Source organism: Mytilus edulis, chromosome 11 (assembly GCF_963676685.1).
Source record: "Mytilus edulis chromosome 11, xbMytEdul2.2, whole genome shotgun sequence".
NCBI lineage: Eukaryota > Metazoa > Mollusca > Bivalvia > Mytilida > Mytilidae > Mytilus > Mytilus edulis.
Window position 1 is genome coordinate 7,822,648 of NC_092354.1, and position 18,088 is coordinate 7,840,735.

At 32.2% G+C, this 18,088-nt stretch overlaps 1 protein-coding gene across 1 annotated transcript; it reads right to left on the reverse strand.

Annotated features, from left to right (window-relative positions):
- Positions 1-1,940: 1,940 nt before the first annotated feature.
- LOC139493944 (homeobox-like protein HDP1) lies at positions 1,941-4,652 on the reverse strand. Its single transcript, XM_071282115.1, has 3 exons — positions 4,617-4,652; positions 2,765-3,249; positions 1,941-2,577 (listed from the first exon to the last, which is right to left on the reverse strand). Exons 1-3 carry the CDS (start codon positions 4,650-4,652, stop codon positions 1,941-1,943), a joined length of 1,158 nt encoding a protein of 385 aa, XP_071138216.1.
- Between the last annotated feature and the right edge of the window lie 13,436 nt (positions 4,653-18,088).

Sequence of the window (18,088 nt, forward strand, 5' to 3'; positions counted from 1 at the left end):
GGGGCTTTATTCATAAAAAAGGGGGGAATTTGCAACACTCGGACAATAACTCAAAAAGGCTTTCACCAGTGTCCATGAAACTTTGGTGTATTGTTTATATCTATTGACCTAAGCTCCCTTTCGTTTTTTTTTATTTCAGATTTTAAGTTTTGGATTTATGGGGCTTTATTCATAAAAAAGGGCGTATTTTCAACACTTCGGACAATAACTCAAAAAGGATTTTACCAATGTCCATGAAACTTTGGTGAATTGTTTATATCTATTGATGTAAGCTCCCTCTCAATTTTTATAAATTTCAGATTTTAAGTTTTGGATTTACGGGGCTTTATTCATAAAAAAAAGGGTGATTTTTAACACTTCGGACAAAAACTCAAAAAGGCTTTCACCAATGTCCATGAAACTTTGGTGAATTGTTTATATCTATTAATGTAGGCTCCCTTTCAATTTTTATAAATTTCAGATTTTACATTTCCGTGTTATGAATTTTTATGCTTAAAAAAGGGGGGATTTTTCCAATTTTGGGAGAATAACTAACACTTTCACAAAATTTTATGTATGGATGAAAAATTAAGAAAACAATCTTAGTTAAATTTGAGGTAGCCTTAATAGTGCCATTTTTTTTGTGCATTTTTTTTTTTATTATTTGGGGGGGGGGGTGTATTTGACAGGACTCACACTATTTCTAGTTGATCATATAAATTCATTTAAAGCATAAAAGACAAGTTAAAAAAGCAACGGGCGTATCATGCGTCTAAGCACAGCCCTTTATTAATGTTTCCTTCTCGGCAGTGGTGTTCTTTATCAGCATGGGTAGCAGACGCTTTAGAAAATCTTATAGATTATATTAAATCGCAAGATAAGATTGATTGATTGTTGGTTGCTTAACGTCCAGTGGCAAATATTTCATGCATATTCAGGACGAGAACAAGTTCACAATAAATACAATAGGTAGGTTGGTACAATAGAGGCCATCTGGGATGACGGTCGGGGAAATTTGGACTGCCACTGGAAAATGAGGGTATATTGGATAGGGACAGAAATTTTGCCTTGCAGCAGGCCACCTACGGACCCCTCAAAGAGTTGTTGCAAGGGTTCTTAACGTGCAAAGAGCGTTGCACTCTCTTTACACGAGACATCGGATTTAACGTCCCCCTTCTGACCGGACGTGACTGCGAACTTGATACATCCCGCACAGCCAAACGGACGCCCCACTTCGGCAAGCGTTTTACTGCCGGTCGGGAGAAGACCAAGTGACCATATTTCTATACCCCAGTCACCCTTTGGGAATCGCGAGATAAGGGTTAATTCAATAACCCAAAGAAATAAGAGAACTCGAGCTTAGTTCAATAAGAAATGTATTCTTAATTTTACTAGAACAAAATTATCTAATGAAGAGATCCTCCTACTGAGTAAAGGAACTAAATTTGTTCCGAGCCCTAATATATATTTCATGTCAGATATAATATTATGGCAGATTTAAGAATATAGAATAAGCCAGGAAAGTGAGATGTAGGTTGTGTTATTCTAACACATCCAGAAAATACAGAACTCCATCCATTATACTTAAAAACAGGACATGTGCAACAATGCTCTTGAAAATTATATAACAGACACAATGCTAGCTATATCTAGCTTGGAGGTGAACTCATTTAAAGACAATTTGTCGAGAGTAGAACGAAAATCACTAGTTAAAATTTCTAATAATTCTGAGATTTATATTTCTAAAGCAGACAAAAATAATACTACAGTACTAATAGTACAGTTAAATTAACAGTGTGATTTCTTTCAATTTTATTGACAACAGAGTTAACAGTCAATTCATTATCAGTGTGAAAGTGTTCAGTGGTATTGGCAACAATATGCCCAGTTAAATCATTAACAGTGTGATTACAATCACTGTTATTGACAACAGAGTTAACAGTCAATTCATTATCAGTGTGTTACTGTTCAGTGTAATTTGCAACATTATGCCCAGTTAAATCATCAACAGTGTGATTTCTTATAATTTTATTGACAACAGAGTTAACAGTCAATTCACTATCAGTGTGATGTCTATCAGTTTTATTGACAACAGAGTTAACAGTCGATTCATTATCAGTGTGATACTGTTCAGTTTTATTGACAACAGAGTTAACAGTCAGTTCATTATCAGTGTGATTACTATCAGCTTTATTGACAACAGAGCTAACAGTCAATTCATTATCAGTGTGATTACTATCAGTTTTATTGACAACAGAGTTAACAGTCAATTCATTATCAGTGTGATACTGTTCAGTGTTATTTGCAACAGTATGCCCAGTTAAATCATCAACAGTGTGATATCTTATAATTTCATTGACAACAGAGTTAACAGTCAATTCATTATCAGTGGTATTGGCAACAGTATGCCCAGTTAAATCATTAACAGTGTGATTTCTATCAGTTTTATTGACAACAGAGTTAACAGTCAATTCATTATCAGTGTGATACTGTTCAGTGTTATTTGCAACAGTATGCCCAGTTAAATCATCAACAGTGTGATTTCTTATAATTTCATTGACAACAGAGTTAACAGTCAATTCACTATCAGTGTGATTACTATCAGTTTTATTGACAAAGTCAATTCATTATTAGTGTGATACTGTTCAGTGTTATTTGCAACAGTATGCCCACTTAAATCATCAACAGTGTGATTACTTATAATTTTATTGACAACAGAGTTAACAGTCAATTCATTATCAGTGTGATTACTATCAGTTTTATTGACAACAGAGTTAACAGTCACTTCATTATCAGCGTGATTACTACAGTTTTATTGACAACAGAGTTAACAGTCGATTCATTATCAGGGTGATACTGTTCAGTTTTATTGACAACAGAGTTAACAGTCAATTCATTATCAGTGTGATTACTATCAGTTTTATTGACAACAGAGCTAACAGTCAATTCATTATCAGCGTGATTTCTTTCAATTTTATTGACAACAGAGTTAACAGTCAATTCATTATCAGTGTGATACTGTTCAGTGTTATTGGCAACAGTATGCCCAGTTAAATCATTAACAGTGTCATTTCTTTCAATTTTATTGACAGCAAGTTCATTAACAGTGTTTTCTCTTTCAGGACAACCATTCTCAGCGCTTTCACCTTCAATGTAATGACTACCAGTGGACTGTTGCAAAGCCTCCTTTGCCAACCTTCTTTCGCTCATTCTTAGTTTTTGTTCTTTGGCTTTGGAGGCTTTGCTCTTTTTTGAATTACGTGGCATCACCTGAAATGAAAGAAAAATGTATAAAAATACTGTTATGACAATATCCAGTTTTGTAAAAGATTTTTTTTACATCGAAGAATTGGCCAATCACTTACTATTATCAGTTCCAAACTTATGTCCAACTTTGTTTTTTAAAGCTTGAAATGCCCCCCCCCCCAAAAAAAAAAAATAGAAATAAAAAGTTTAATCAAATCAATAGTACACTGATTGATTAACCTGTTTGTTTCAAGGATGTAACCTTAAAAACACACATATATTTTTGTTTACACTTTGTGAAACTGTTCATTTGAACAAACGTTTCTATTTTAGTTGAGAAGCTGATGAAACGTTTAATATATATATATATATATATATATATATATATATATATCAATTATTGGCGTAAAAGTCAGCATTTCGTGCGTAAAAATGACCACCAAAGTAGGCACGGGGTTTAACTATGCATTTCCCTGCATACTTAAACTGTAGCGATATATTTCTCTATGAAAAACTTATTTGTTCATTGAATTACGGTATTATTTTTAAAGGCTTTTACGTTATCTTCCACATGCACCAAAAATTAGCTCAATTGCGTTTATTTTCGTGAAATGCCGACACTTCGAAATTTCAAAGCGTATATATGATGACCTATGCGCTTGCTTAAAACATATAACTTAAGAGTGCACGGTCTTTAATCATATATATCTCATTTAAACTGATATATATATTGCTTTTTATTTATGGAATAGATAAAGTGTAAAATACTTTAATTTTTGGTTAAATTATATAAAGACAACTTTCTTAGTTAAAAAGATATATTTAATAAACCGATATATACGCCTCGTTAAAAGGGTTTTTTTTTCTAGCAATGAATCTCACGTGATTAAATACGTCACATGTAATGTGAAGGACATTTGATATCATGTACAGTCTGTAGAAAATGAAAGTTATATATTTTGAGATTTACACTATATTACGAGTTTATCAAGGTATGAGAATTCCAAATAGGATTTTATTTGTATTATTTGTTTATTGTCAGTATAATAGATATAATAGATAGGTATTAAATGCATCTAGTTGTTATTTTTGGCTAGATGAGCTCTTGACCTACTTAACGTAATAAATAACAATAGCTTATTTAGCGTAGATTTATCACAGACCCTGGCGGATCTAGAAATTTTCATAAAGTAGGGGCCCGCTCTAGTCATTAGTTAGTGATTCCAAAGCGGCGGATTCAAAAGGGGTAAGATTTTTGTTTTCCTATATAATCCCCCCTTTTTTGTCCTGGGTTAGGAACTCCTTTTTAAAATGGTTTGATCCGCCTGTGTTCCCTTTATAATAGTCAACCAATTTTTCAGAAATAGAACCCTGCGCCCCCTTTAATCTACCTCTGGGCTCTGGGTTATATCTCCAATTGAGGTCATTTTAGAGAAATCAGGTGTACAAACACCAAAGTAGGCACGGGGTTTAAGTATGCATTTCCCCTCTATACATGAACTGTAACGATATATTTTTATATATATATTGCTTTTTATTTATGAAATAGATAAAGTGTAAGATACCTTAATTTTTTGTTTAAATTAAGTACAACTTTCTTAGTTTAAAAAGATATATTAAATAAACCGATATACGCCTCGTTAAAAGGTTTTTTTTATAGCAATGAATCTCACGTGATTAAATACGTTATTACAATGATTTTTATAATTGTTACAATAATGAAACAATAATGACACAAATCATAAACATGAATTTAACTATTTCTTAGATGTTAATCTACAACCAGATCAGAGCCATATACATAAAAAGGCACAATAATATATTTATTAGCTAGATGAGCTGTTGACCTACTTAATGTAATAAATAACAAAAGCTTATTTAGATTTAAATTTATCACAGACCCTGGCGGATCTAGAAATTTTCATAAAGTAGGGGCCCTCTCTAGTCATTCTTCAATGATTCCACAGTGGCGGATTCAAAAGCGGTAAGATTTTGTGTTCCCTATATAATCCCCCCTTTTTTGTCCTGGGTTAGGAACCCCTTTTTAAAATGGCTTGATCCGCCTGTGTTCCCTTTATATTCAACCAATTTTTCAGAAATAGAACCCTGCGCCCCCTAAAATCTACCTCTGGGTTCTGGGTTATATCTCAAATTGAGATCATATTAGAGAAATCAGGTGTACAAACACCAAAGTAGGCAAGGGGTTTAAGTATGCATTTCCCTCTATACATAAAGCGTAACGATGTATTTTTATATATGTTTTGCTTTTTATTTATGAAATAGATAAAGTGTAAGATACCTTAATTTTTTGTTTAAATTAAGTAAAACCAACTTTCTTAGTTTAAAAAGATATATTTAATAAACCGATATACGCCTCGTTAAAAGGTTTTTTTTTATAGAAATGAATCTCACGTGATTAAATACGTTATTACAATGATTTTTATAATTGTTACAATAATGAAACAGTAATGACACAAATCATAAACATGAATTTAACTATTTTTTAGATGTTAATCTACAACCAGATCAGAGCCATATACATAAAAAGGCACAACAATATATTTATTAGCTAGATGAGCTGTTGACCTACTTAATGTAATAAATAACAAAAGCTTATTTAGATTTAAATTTATTACAGACCCTGGTGGATCTAGAAATTTTCATAAAGTAGGGGCCTTCTCTAGTCATTCTTCAATGATTCCACAGTGGCGGATTCAAAAGCGGTAAGATTTTGTGTTCCCTATATAATCCCCCCTTTTTTTGTCCTGGGTTAGGAACCCCTTTTTAAAATGGCTTGATCCGCCTGTGTTCCCTTTATATTCAACCAATTTTTCCGAAATAGAACCCTGCGCCCCCTTAAATCTACCTCTGGGCTCTGGTCTATATCTCAAAATGAGGTCATATTAGAGAAATCAGGTGTACAAACACCAAAGTAGGCACGGGGTTTAAGTATGCATTTCCCCTCTATACATAAACTGTAACGATATATTTTTATATATATATTGCTTTTTATTTATGAAATAGATAAAGTGTAAGATACCTTAATTTTTTGTTTAAATTAAGTAAAACCAACTTTCTTAGTTTAAAAAGATATATTTAATAAACCGATATACGCCTCGTTAAAAGGTTTTTTTTTTTTTTATAACAATGAATCTCACGTGATATATACGTTATTACAATGATTTTTATAATTGTTACAATAATGAAACAATAATGACACAAATCATAAACATGAATTTAACTTTTTCTTAGATGTTAATCTACAACCAGAGCAGAGCCATATACATAAAAAGGCAAAACAATATATTTATTAGCTAGATGAGCTGTTGACCTACTTAACGTAATAAATAACAATAGCTTATTTAGATTTAAATTTATCACAGACCCTGGCGGATCTAGAAATTTTCATAAAGTAGGGGCCCTCTCTAGTCATTCTTCAGTGATTCCACAGTGGCGGATTCAAAAGCGGTAAGATTGTGTGTTCCCTATATAATCCCCCCCCCCTTTTTGTCCTGGGTTAGGAACTCCTTTTTAAAATGGGTTGATCCGCCTGTGTTCCCTTTATATTCCACCAATTTTTCAGAAATAACACCCTGCTCCCTCTTAAATCCACCTCTAAGCTCTGGGTTATATCTCCAATTGAGGTCATATTAATGCAGTTTTCATCACTTATTTTTCAAGATTCATCATAACACAAGTTCTATATCTAATAATGTATATGGCTGAATCCGCCCCTGTAGAAATTATCTTTCTGAAACACAAAATGCATTTAACTTTTACACATCTAGTGTATGACAGACTTTAAAACTTTTCCAACTGAAGCCAGAAGCCAGAAATTTTTTTATTCTCATAGTGGTGTGAACATGATTGTTGTTCCCATAATACTTGTCCCCCCCCCCCTGGAACAAGTCTTTGAATGGTAATAAGTTCGTTGGAACAAACATAACATATTTTATTTCCACCTTCTTAAGATATTTTCCTGGAACTAAAATGTTATATGGTTTCATAATATCTGTTCTTTTAGAGAGAGTGTCATTTGATTTTTTACACTTGATCACACCTTAGTTGATATTCACCTCACATTTCATTTACCTGGACATGAAGTACATACAAAGAATATGAAGAGTGGGCAAGAAAAGGGGAACGTGAACCCTGGAACACATATTTTTTTTTAAATCTCCGGACTGACTTAAATTTAGTCCCTGTTTATTTTTTAATAGACTGTGAGAGAAATCAGGTGTACAAACAAGAAACACGAGGCCGGGATAAGGTACCGGTACTTCATGTATCTCTAACAAATGTAAAATTCAAAAAAAATATTTAAACACTAAAAATTTTAATAATGTTTTATTTAGTGTATAAAGTGCTTTTTCAAAACTAATATATTTTCTCGTTTCAGCTGAAAGTACCTCTCTAATAACTGTTTATGTGCTGCTTAAAAATATATTGCAGCACTTCACAGTTGCTTGAAAGGTTGAAAATGTCATCATGCAGAAATTAGAGCAGATTCCTCAGATTAAAATCATTGAAAATGGATAGATGCACTGGTCCTGGTGGTATACATCGATACAATTAATCTTAATTACATTTGGAATGAAAATTGTCTTCTTTTTTGGTTTCTTGCACGATAAAACCAATATTTAAAGTGAGTCACTGGTTAAAAGTAATGTTTATTCCATTCTTAAACCAATGCATGTATATCATCAACTTAGTCTGCTGTGCATTTCTAATGCAAAATAAGGCAAAATGTTTGGTCCGATTTGATTCTGTTATTACAAACTTTTTAAACAAATTACTTCCCTTTGTCAATCTGGGACTGGTTCCATATCGGACAATATTGGCTTTTGCCAATGCAAAGTATGATGGATTGAAAATTATGTATCGGCGGTTAAACTAATTTTCCATCACGAGTTGGTTGACCGTTATGGAATAACCGTTTCACAAATGATATCGGATATGTTCCTTACGTCGTAACTACAATCCCCTTCCATTTCATGAATGTGACCAACCGAATTAGACTATTTACCGGATTTGTAATCACATAAGCAACACAACGGGTGCCACATGTGGAGCAGGATCTGCTTACCCTTCCGGAGCACCTGAGATCACCCCTAGTTTTTGGTGGGGTTCGTGTTGTTTATTCTTTAGTTTTCTATGTTGTGTCATGTGTACTATTGTTTTTCTGTTTGTCTTTTTCATTTTTAGCCATGGCGTTGTCAGTTTGTTTTATATTTATGAGTTTGACTGTCCCTTTGGTATCTTTCGTCCCTCTTGTTGTTTAGATAAATACTTACGAAATCAGAAATTATCCGTAAAATTTACGAAGGGATGATTTCAACTTCACCATTTGGAACTCTTGGTTTAATAGCTTCCTTGTGAGCAATAACCCTCTATCAAGAAAATCGTGATAGGAAATGCAAGCACGGGAATATCGTATCAATTGGGAGATATATATCCCGTATGCAGGTGCTGCTGGAATGTTGCTACTTAGAAATGGAAAGTTCACAATTGGAAAGCTGAAATCATCTCTTTTGTCGTAAAGTTTTGTTTTCAACCGACCCTCATTGTCAATTTCTAGATGTAAGTCGAGATATGAAGCTTAACTGTATCTGTAGTATCCTTAATCTCCAATTCGATGGGATAGATGCGTTCCACATAGTCACCAAATTTTGAATTGTTTAGTGAAAGAACGTCGTCTATATAGCGGAAAGTAGTGTTAAAGGATATTGCTAACTTCTTATCTTTCTTCCTAAGAAGTTCCTGCATGAAGTCAGCCTCATAATAATAAAGAAACAAGTCGGCAAGTAGAGGGACACAGTTTGTTCCCATTGGGATGCCGACAGTCTGTTGAAAAACACGTCCTCCAAACGTTACAAATATGTTGTCAATCAAGAAATCAAGCTTCTTGATAATATCGGTTTCAGAGAATTTTTTGTTTGAATCAGAGTGATTCTTTACAAAGTATGATTTATCCCTCCCTAAGACAAGATACTTGTATCTACGTTGGCCATTCTTTTTTATGAAGCAAAGTAATACCAACTCTTTCAATTTGTCTTTTAGTTTGGAATGTGGAATACTTGTGTAAAGAGTAGAAAAGTCAAATGTTTTAATACTGTTACAAGATGAAAGAGAGTTAGATTGTATGTACTCTAAAAGATCTTTGGAATTTTTAAGTATCCACATCTGATTCACGCCACCTCTAGAATAGGCAGTTTCACAATAACTTTGAAGCCCGTCTTTGATTGCTGATAAAATAGATGTTAATAATTTAGAAAGAGGTTTCGTGGAGCACTTGGAAGTTTTTAACTATAATTTCTGATGTCGTAAGTATTTATCTAAACAACAAATTAATGTAATTAAAAGATTTCAAAACCTAAGATTACGCACAGGTAAATTTGCTGTTCCTGCTAGCTCTCCATTGTTAATAAAAAAAAATGAATGTCCCTCATAATGGAGACAACTAAAAAAAAAGGTATCTAATTACAGGGTCGGGAATTGGCAAATGGACTATAATAATGCTTTTTTTTCTGCTTATCATGTTCGTGGCTTTGATCTTGTTGTACGTGGTTTAACATGATGATGATGGAAGTGTTTAACGACATTGACTGGATATACATCCCGCGGGCAATTGGTGAGCTTTAGATATTTTCTGCAGTTGGTAATCACAAGGATTTGTATAGTAAGACTTACTATACAAATCCTTGGTAATTAGCAACAGGTTGAAGGCCGCTATTTTGTTGCGCAGCCATCTTGATTATGCTGAGTTATTTTTGGTTTGTTTACTCTTTTGATGTTTCTTTTCTACTTCACAACGGCTACTTTCAGGTCCAGGTTGGTTAGCTTGATAGCCCGCTAACAACGACGATGGCGTACTAGTCTACGAGTTTCTGACGTAGTAATAACGATGACAGGTAGCTTATTATCAGTACCAAAGTCGTGAGACAGTTAAATGAATGTCCATTATTCAACACCTCGGTTACAGCTCTCGAGCGTATGTCGTCATAACACTCCCCCATCAAAAATGAATTTTGAAGTGTATGCTGACGCGGGTTGGTTTCTGTCATCGAAAGAAGTAAGCCGTTAATACATCTGATAATAAAAATTCCTAATTTTTGAAGCAAGAATAAAACAAAAAATTTCATCGCACGAAATTAAAATAAAATATAGTGTACGAAAATCCATACAAATAAAATATTAAATAACGATATGTTTTGTTTCTATTAAATTAATGAAATGAAATGAATAGACAACTTTCGAGTTCGATGCATTTCCGTCAAAAACTCTGGTTTTAGTGAACGTCATTTGTGTGCTTAGGGGCGTCGTCACTTCCATTCCAATGTTGAGCGAGTGGTTGGAAAACTATACTTCTATATTGTACGAATTATTCGGCAAATTGAATTCTCAAAATTGACAATCAGCACTACTGTCATTAGGGAATTGTCATTAAGTACCTATATAACAAGCATTATTTCTAGTTTATCCTGCATAATGACTGATTGAATGATTGTGACGTCAGGCAAAATGGAAGGTTGGAAAGAAAATCGGCTTCACCTCGGCAGTAGTTTTTAGACGAAAAAGTGTCCAGACACAATATAAATCAGGGAAAAAAAGTTACAACAGAAAGGATGATATATTCGCTTATTTCTGGTAGGACATTTATTGCACTCTTAGCTAATTTTCATAGAAAAAAATGAATAGAACATAAATCTCTACATCGTTGAATTTGTATGGACTGCAGTATCTAGGAAACAGAACGTCACAAATTAACTTTTAATTGTTGCGTCGTTGGCAACTATTGTTCTAAAAATGGCGACGTCCATATCTCTTCAAAGTGAACAAACATTAATTGCAAATGAAACTATTGCAAAAGATTATTCATTAAATAAACAAAGATCTCTTAAAAAGAAACTTGATGCAACCCAAAATGAGCATTTTCGATACAATCTAACAGGCGGTGGACTTAGAATATGGTTAAGCGCTAGCTGCTATGAATCATTTAGATGGGCACTAAATACTTTTTATGATAACAAAAGAAAAGAAAATGAAGGAAACATCATATACAAAAAGGTATTTGACAAATCAGAAACTGTCAATGTTGAAGATCAATATAAAATAAAATGTGAAGGATTTGATACACGAGGCCGAAATATAAAACTTAGTTGTTTTTCTATAAATATGTACCATACAACTTCGTCCTTACTAGTAAATGGAAAAAAGTTACTTGTGTTCATCAATGATCATCTTCCAGAAGTACTTAACTGTATGAAAAACTATCAAATCAATGGAAAACCAGTTGATCTGAATATGCTTAATAAATGCATTTATGACATGATTTCTGTAAACTTTCCGGAACAGGAAAATCATTCAAATTCAACCAAGACAAATGAAAAATCATGTGAAAACATTGAACATTCGCAAGCTAAATCTATTATGTCTATTACATGTACATCTAATACATGTTCAAACACGGAAAATAAGAATATCAATGAAGAAAATTCTGAGATATCAACCAAAGATAACAGTAACATAAAAAAGAAAGAAGATATAAAAGAAATTCATTCCGATACAGTACGCCAACCATTACAGAATGTTAATGAATTGTTACATGCACGTGAAAATATCACACAAGATGAAAATTCTGTCAAATCACTTTTACATCAACTATTAGATAAAACCGACAGTTTATTTGAACTCGTTAAATCAATAGACAAACAATGTATAGAAGACAAACAAGATTTCCAAAATAAGATCGATCAAGTCAACGATAGGATTACCGCTTTTTCAAAAAAAATGTGTACTATTGACGAACACCAGACACAACATTTATATGACATTGAAAACAGTGTCAAGTTGGTTAAAGTTGACCAGGACAAAAATTTTAGTCACGTTCATAACAAAATACAAAGCCTCGCCGATAGAGTAAAAGATTTACCAAGCCGTACACAGTACAACGCCAAAAACTTTGAAGTGGAAAAATCAAATGAAAATATAGATTATCGTAGTGTTAACAGCAACACAGCCAATACATCAAAGACATATATAGATCAATCACATACAACAATAAGAAACTCTCAAATATTTCCAGACGAACGGAAAGAAAAAACATTGATAATAGGAAGTTCCATAATTAAAGGCATCGATGCAAACAAAGTTGGAAAAGATGTTCACATACGAACAAATAGAGGCGCAACAGTACCAACATTAACAGAAAAGATTAAAAAATCTAATATACAACATTACAAAAGTATTATTTTAGTTGTTGGTGGGAATGATGCCTCGTCAAGGATACATCCAGAAGCTTTCAAAGAAAAATATGATGATATGATAAAAACTGTCAAATCGATAAACCCAGGCATAAACATTGCTGTATCTGAGATTTGTCCAAGACGGAATGTTGATACAGAAATTTATAATGCAATATTACACAGGGTTTCTACTGAACATAAGTTAAAAATCATCAAACAAACAGATGCATTTGTCTCCAGAGGCGGCGATCTCGTTTCTTCTTACTACCACCGTGATGGAATACACCTCACTAATCAGGGTACAATTCTTTTACTTAGAAACATAAACAAAGTTGTAAACATTTTCAACCAAACAACTATTTCTCAGTCCAATAATGAAAGTAATGAACAGCATGGTAAAAGACAAACCATTGCAAAGACATTCAATGGTATCTGCTTTAATTGTGGCTTTTATGGTCATCATTGTAAAGACTGTCACACACTTTAGGATAAATCTGATGTATTTCAATTTGTAGACAAAGTATCAAATCATAGTAAATCATTACTACTTCATAACAATTTCGATATACTTCTTAATTTATGTCCAAATTGTAATACATCAAAATGTATATGTACTCAAAAATGTATGTCTGTAGCTGAGAATTTTAAAAACCAAAGTTCTACAGAAAATTGTCAAAAATCAGAAAATGGTAAATATGCTAATAGCCTCAGCTCAAAACTTATTGTAATAGAAACAAACATTATCAAAAAAACTGTCTTAATCTAAAATGTAAAGGTTTCAATGCTGTATGTCTTAATGTTAGACATATTTTATCTAAATTTAACGAGTTAAAAAATATAATTACTATAAACAACAAATATTTAGATTTATTTGGATTAGTTGAAACATTCTTAAAACCTGACATTAACAATGAACAATGTAAAGTGCCGGGATACAAAATTTTCAGAAAAGATCGCCAGTGTAAGGATGGTGGTGGCCTATTGGTTTATGTCAAAGATTCTATTGCAGTTAAAAATCGATCTGATTTATCCATTAATACATTAGAAACTTTATGGTTAGAGGTAGAATTTCCAAAATCTAAACCTTTCTTCATTTGTACTATTTATAGACCACCAAATTCCCCTCAGTCCTGGATAGATCTTTTTGAGGAAGAATTTAATGCAGCTCTTTCAGAAAACAAAGAGATAATTTTAATGGGGGACTTTAATATTGACTTGATTAAAATTGAGAATACAAAATGGATCAATTTCATAAACAATTTTAATCTTCAACAACAAATTTCCACTGCAACACGTATTTGTGACAAATCTGAAACTCTAATTGATCATATTTACACTACTAATCCTGAAAATATTGTCCATTGTCATGTACCTTCATATGCTTTAAGTGACCACTATCCTATATGCTTAAATAGAAAAATCAATATAAAGATAAAAAAAGAAAATCATATCGAAATAAAGTATAGGTGTTTTAAAAAATTTAATGAAGATGCCTTTTGTACAGACTTACATCTAATGAAGAAATTAAAAACTCCATTCAATATAGGAATATGTATCATTCAAAAAAAGATTGGATAAACTTTAAAAAGTGGCGTAATAAAACAACGTCGTTAATATTTAATGCAAAAAAGGAATATTACCAAAACGCCATAACTAGTTCCAAAAATAGTAAAGAACTTTGGAATCATATTAAAGAGTTAAATCCAAAAGAGGATAATATTTTCCCACCTAAAATGCAGTATGAAAATCAAACGGTTTATAACAACCAAGATATTGTAAATACTCTTAATGTTCATTTTTCATCCGTAGCTGAAAAACTTATTGGAAATAATACTTCAGATATGGATTTTTCTATGCTACAAAATTTTACTAGTGAAAAATTAAAGAAAACTGAAAATTTTCATTTAAAACTCATTTCCATTGGAGAGGTGTGTTCTCAACTAAAACATCTTAATATTAATAAATCCGCAGGTTTAGATGGAATAGGTCCCAAATTTTTAAAGTTAAGTGCAGAAATAATATCCCCATCATTAACTTTTTTAATAAACAAAAGTATAACTTCAAATCGTTTTCCGCAAAAATTAAAACTTGCAAGAGTAACTGCTATACATAAAGGAGGACAAAGAGATATTCCCTCAAATTATCGTCCAATTTCTATTTTGAATACCATATCTAAAATTTTCGAAAGACATGTATGTACACAGTTATATGAATTCCTTAACAATAAAAAATTGTTACATATCGCCCAGTCAGGTTTCAGACAAGGTCATTCCTGCCAACCAGCGCTAACTAAACTAATTGACGAATGGTTAAAATATTTAGATAATGGAGAAATAGTTGGTACAGTGTTTTTAGATTTCAGTAAGGCTTTTGACCTTATTAACCATGCCATACTTCTAGAAAAGTTAAAATTTTATCATATCGGAAAACATATAATAGATTGGATAAAATCATATTTGTCTGACAGACAACAAGAAGTCCAATACGCTAACATTAAATCTGATAAATCGTTTGTAAAGTATGGAGTGCCTCAAGGTTCTATTTTAGGTCCGCTGTTATTTTTAATATATATAAATGATTTACCACTTCATGTTAAACAATCCAATATGGATTTATATGCTGATGATTCAACATTGCATTTTCATGATAAAAACATTGAAAAAATAAACAGCATATTGCAAAATGATTTAAATGCTATACAATCTTGGTGTAACAATAACAGTATGAAAATCAATGCACAAAAAACTAAGTGTATGAAATTGGGTTCAAACAAAAACTTAAACAACTATCAGAATTATGTATTACCGTCAACGAAACATGTATTGAGAATGTCCATTCTTTCAAATTACTTGGAATAGACATTGATGAAAATTTAAGCTGGAAGATCATGTTGATCGTATATGTAAAATTATCTCATCTAAAGTATCACTTTTATATAAAATTAAAGTATATTTGCCAATGCACACAAGGCAACTATTTTATAATGCATATATTCTACCATATATAGACTATTGTAGTTCAGTTTGGGGAAATTTATTACAAAAAGATTCAGATAGAATCATAAAACTTCAAAAAAGAGTAGCAAGAATTATACTGGAATGCGATATTTCTATTCCATCTAATTTCATGTTTTCTTCTTTAAAATGGCTATCTTTTACCAAAAGAATAAAATACCAACAATCAATTCTAATGTATAAAATTGTAAATGGGCTAGCACCTGATTACTTAGCAATACTAAATATTGATGATGTGCAACGCCACAACTTACGATCTGTCTCTAATAATGATCTTTTTGTTCCAAGACCAAATACAAATTTTTATAAAAAATCTTTTCATTATTCTGCAACCAAAGTATGGAATAATTTACCACTCGAAATAAAGAAATGTCCTAATGTGGAATTATTCAAGAAACATAGTTATAATCATTTTCTTGAAAATTATATGCAAGTCAACTAATTTGTTTTCCTCTAACAAAACTATATCAAATATTGTCATTTATTACCCTTTGTATATTTCAATGATTGAATTGTGTATATACTAGTAATATATATTGTAAATTAATGTATGAATGTATGAATGTTAACTGTATGCATGTATTTTGTTTGAGGGCCTCAATGAAAATTAGACTATTTCTAATTGAGTTACCCTCTTTAAATAAAGAATTTATTATTATTATTATTATTATTATTATTATCACTAAGACGCTTGATGAACGTTAATAGTGCAGGGATACAGGCGATCCCCTCTATCTGGTAAATGACGTCATAAAGGCGCGTATAATTGACGAGTTTTTTCCGGTGACGGATGAACTCGAAAGTGGTCTATTGAATTAAAATTTCCAAACTATATTATGTAGATTTCTCATATTTCTCGACTGTCTTCAATTATTACAAACAAAAAGAAAAATGTTTATTTAGCGGTTTTTTTCTAAAACAATATATCTTCATTGTTTTTTGATATTCCAAAAGACATCTTATTTTGTTTGTTTGCCAAGCTTACTTGTATGCGGTTAGTACCATCACTAATAACTCTTAACTATTAAAGACCAAATGACCTAATAAACAACAACAAATGGAAGTTTTTAACGACCTTGACTGGCTAGGCACAATAAACCTGATAATTGGTATTCAATATATATAATCCTAGGTCATGCCTGACATATTTCACAAAAACGGCCGATGAAAACTTCGATAACTCCTTAAATGTTAAAATGTTAAAATGATTTTATCAAAACAAAAATTATTAGATGAAGAGTTATATTATCTATCGAATGCATACCTTCACAACACACTAAAACATATATTTCATGTCCTGAGTGCACTCAGGACGTCCTGAGCGGTGTTTAGACGTACCGGTGTCGTTTGTTTAAGTGTTTCATTTTTTTACATTGTCATTTCGGTGCCTTTCTTAGCTGACTATGCGTTATGGGCTTTGCTAATTGTTGAAGGCCGTACGGTAACCTAAAGTTGTTAATTTCAGTGTCATTTTGGTTTCTTGTGGAGAGTTGTCTCATTGCATGGCAATCATTCCACATTTTCTTTTTTATGTTTGTAAAAGTTAACGCACGACAAATGATGAGAATTATTCACCTAGCCCTGGTGTCAGGTGAGCTAAAACATTTGCATTCAAGTATGACTACATATTTTGGAATCAAAACAAGGACACTATTGACTATTGAGCGCGGTTTTTATATAATTATCATTAAAAGTGTTTTGTGTATGTTCAGTGGAAAATATTACAGAGTAATGAAATGGAGTTTTGAAAACGATCTGTAAAATGTCGAAACATATACAAGAAAAACATACAATCTTCACGCTATACAATAATTTCTACGGATTTGGCTTGTACAATTTCTTTCGACAGGCTTGTAAAATTCTTCTTTACCAGTCAACCGAATTATAAAATACAGTGTTAATTTCCATTGTTTAACGCAAGCGTACATTTTAGCTAAATAAATTAAATTGTAGTGACCTGGGGTCGTGTCATCGAAGGTGTCTTAGGACTAAGACATGTCCCAAGACCATCGTAGGAGAATTTTTTGCTCTTAGCCGTGTTATTGAAACGATCTTATTTTAAGAGATGTCCTAATGGTTGTCCACCTTCAGAACTACTAATAAGGTCTTAAGGACATTTTCACTTTAATGATAACTTTATGATGTCTTAGCATATAAAATTAAAGAACCTTAGTGAGCACGCTCACATACCCCACGTCCCCACATTGTCACTGGAGAAATTGAATAAGTGTAAGAAAACAAATTGTATAAAAAAAAATAATGAGTAATAATTTCCTGTCAATATGCACATCTACATAGTATGTCCTTATTATCTACAAAATTTCATGTAATACTGTTGTGTGGTTTCAGAGGAGTTGAGATGACAAACTGTTGCAGAAGTACATTGAAACAAATAAGTTCAAAGGGGCCTAACTCCTAGAAAAAAAATGAATCGTAATTTCCTGTCGATATGCACATCTACATAGTATGTACTTATTATCTAAAAAGGTTTCATGAAATTCTGTTGTGTAGTTTCAGAGGAATTGCGATGACAAACTGTTGCAGTAGTACATTTAAGTAAATAAGTTCAAAGGGGCGTAACTCCTAGAAAAAAAAATGAATCGT

Bases quoted from the DNA above. Each gene is read 5' to 3' on its own strand.
- LOC139493944 (XM_071282115.1), bottom strand. From the start codon at position 4,652: ATGACCTCAATTGGAGATATAACCCAGAGCCCAGAG. The intron at 3,250-4,616 runs GTAGATTAAAGG...CTTTCATTTCAG, and splicing joins ATATAACCCAGAGCCCAGAG to GTGATGCCACGTAATTCAAA. The intron at 2,578-2,764 runs GTGACTGTTAAC...TAAAACTGATAG, and splicing joins GTAATCACGCTGATAATGAA to TAATCACACTGATAGTGAAT.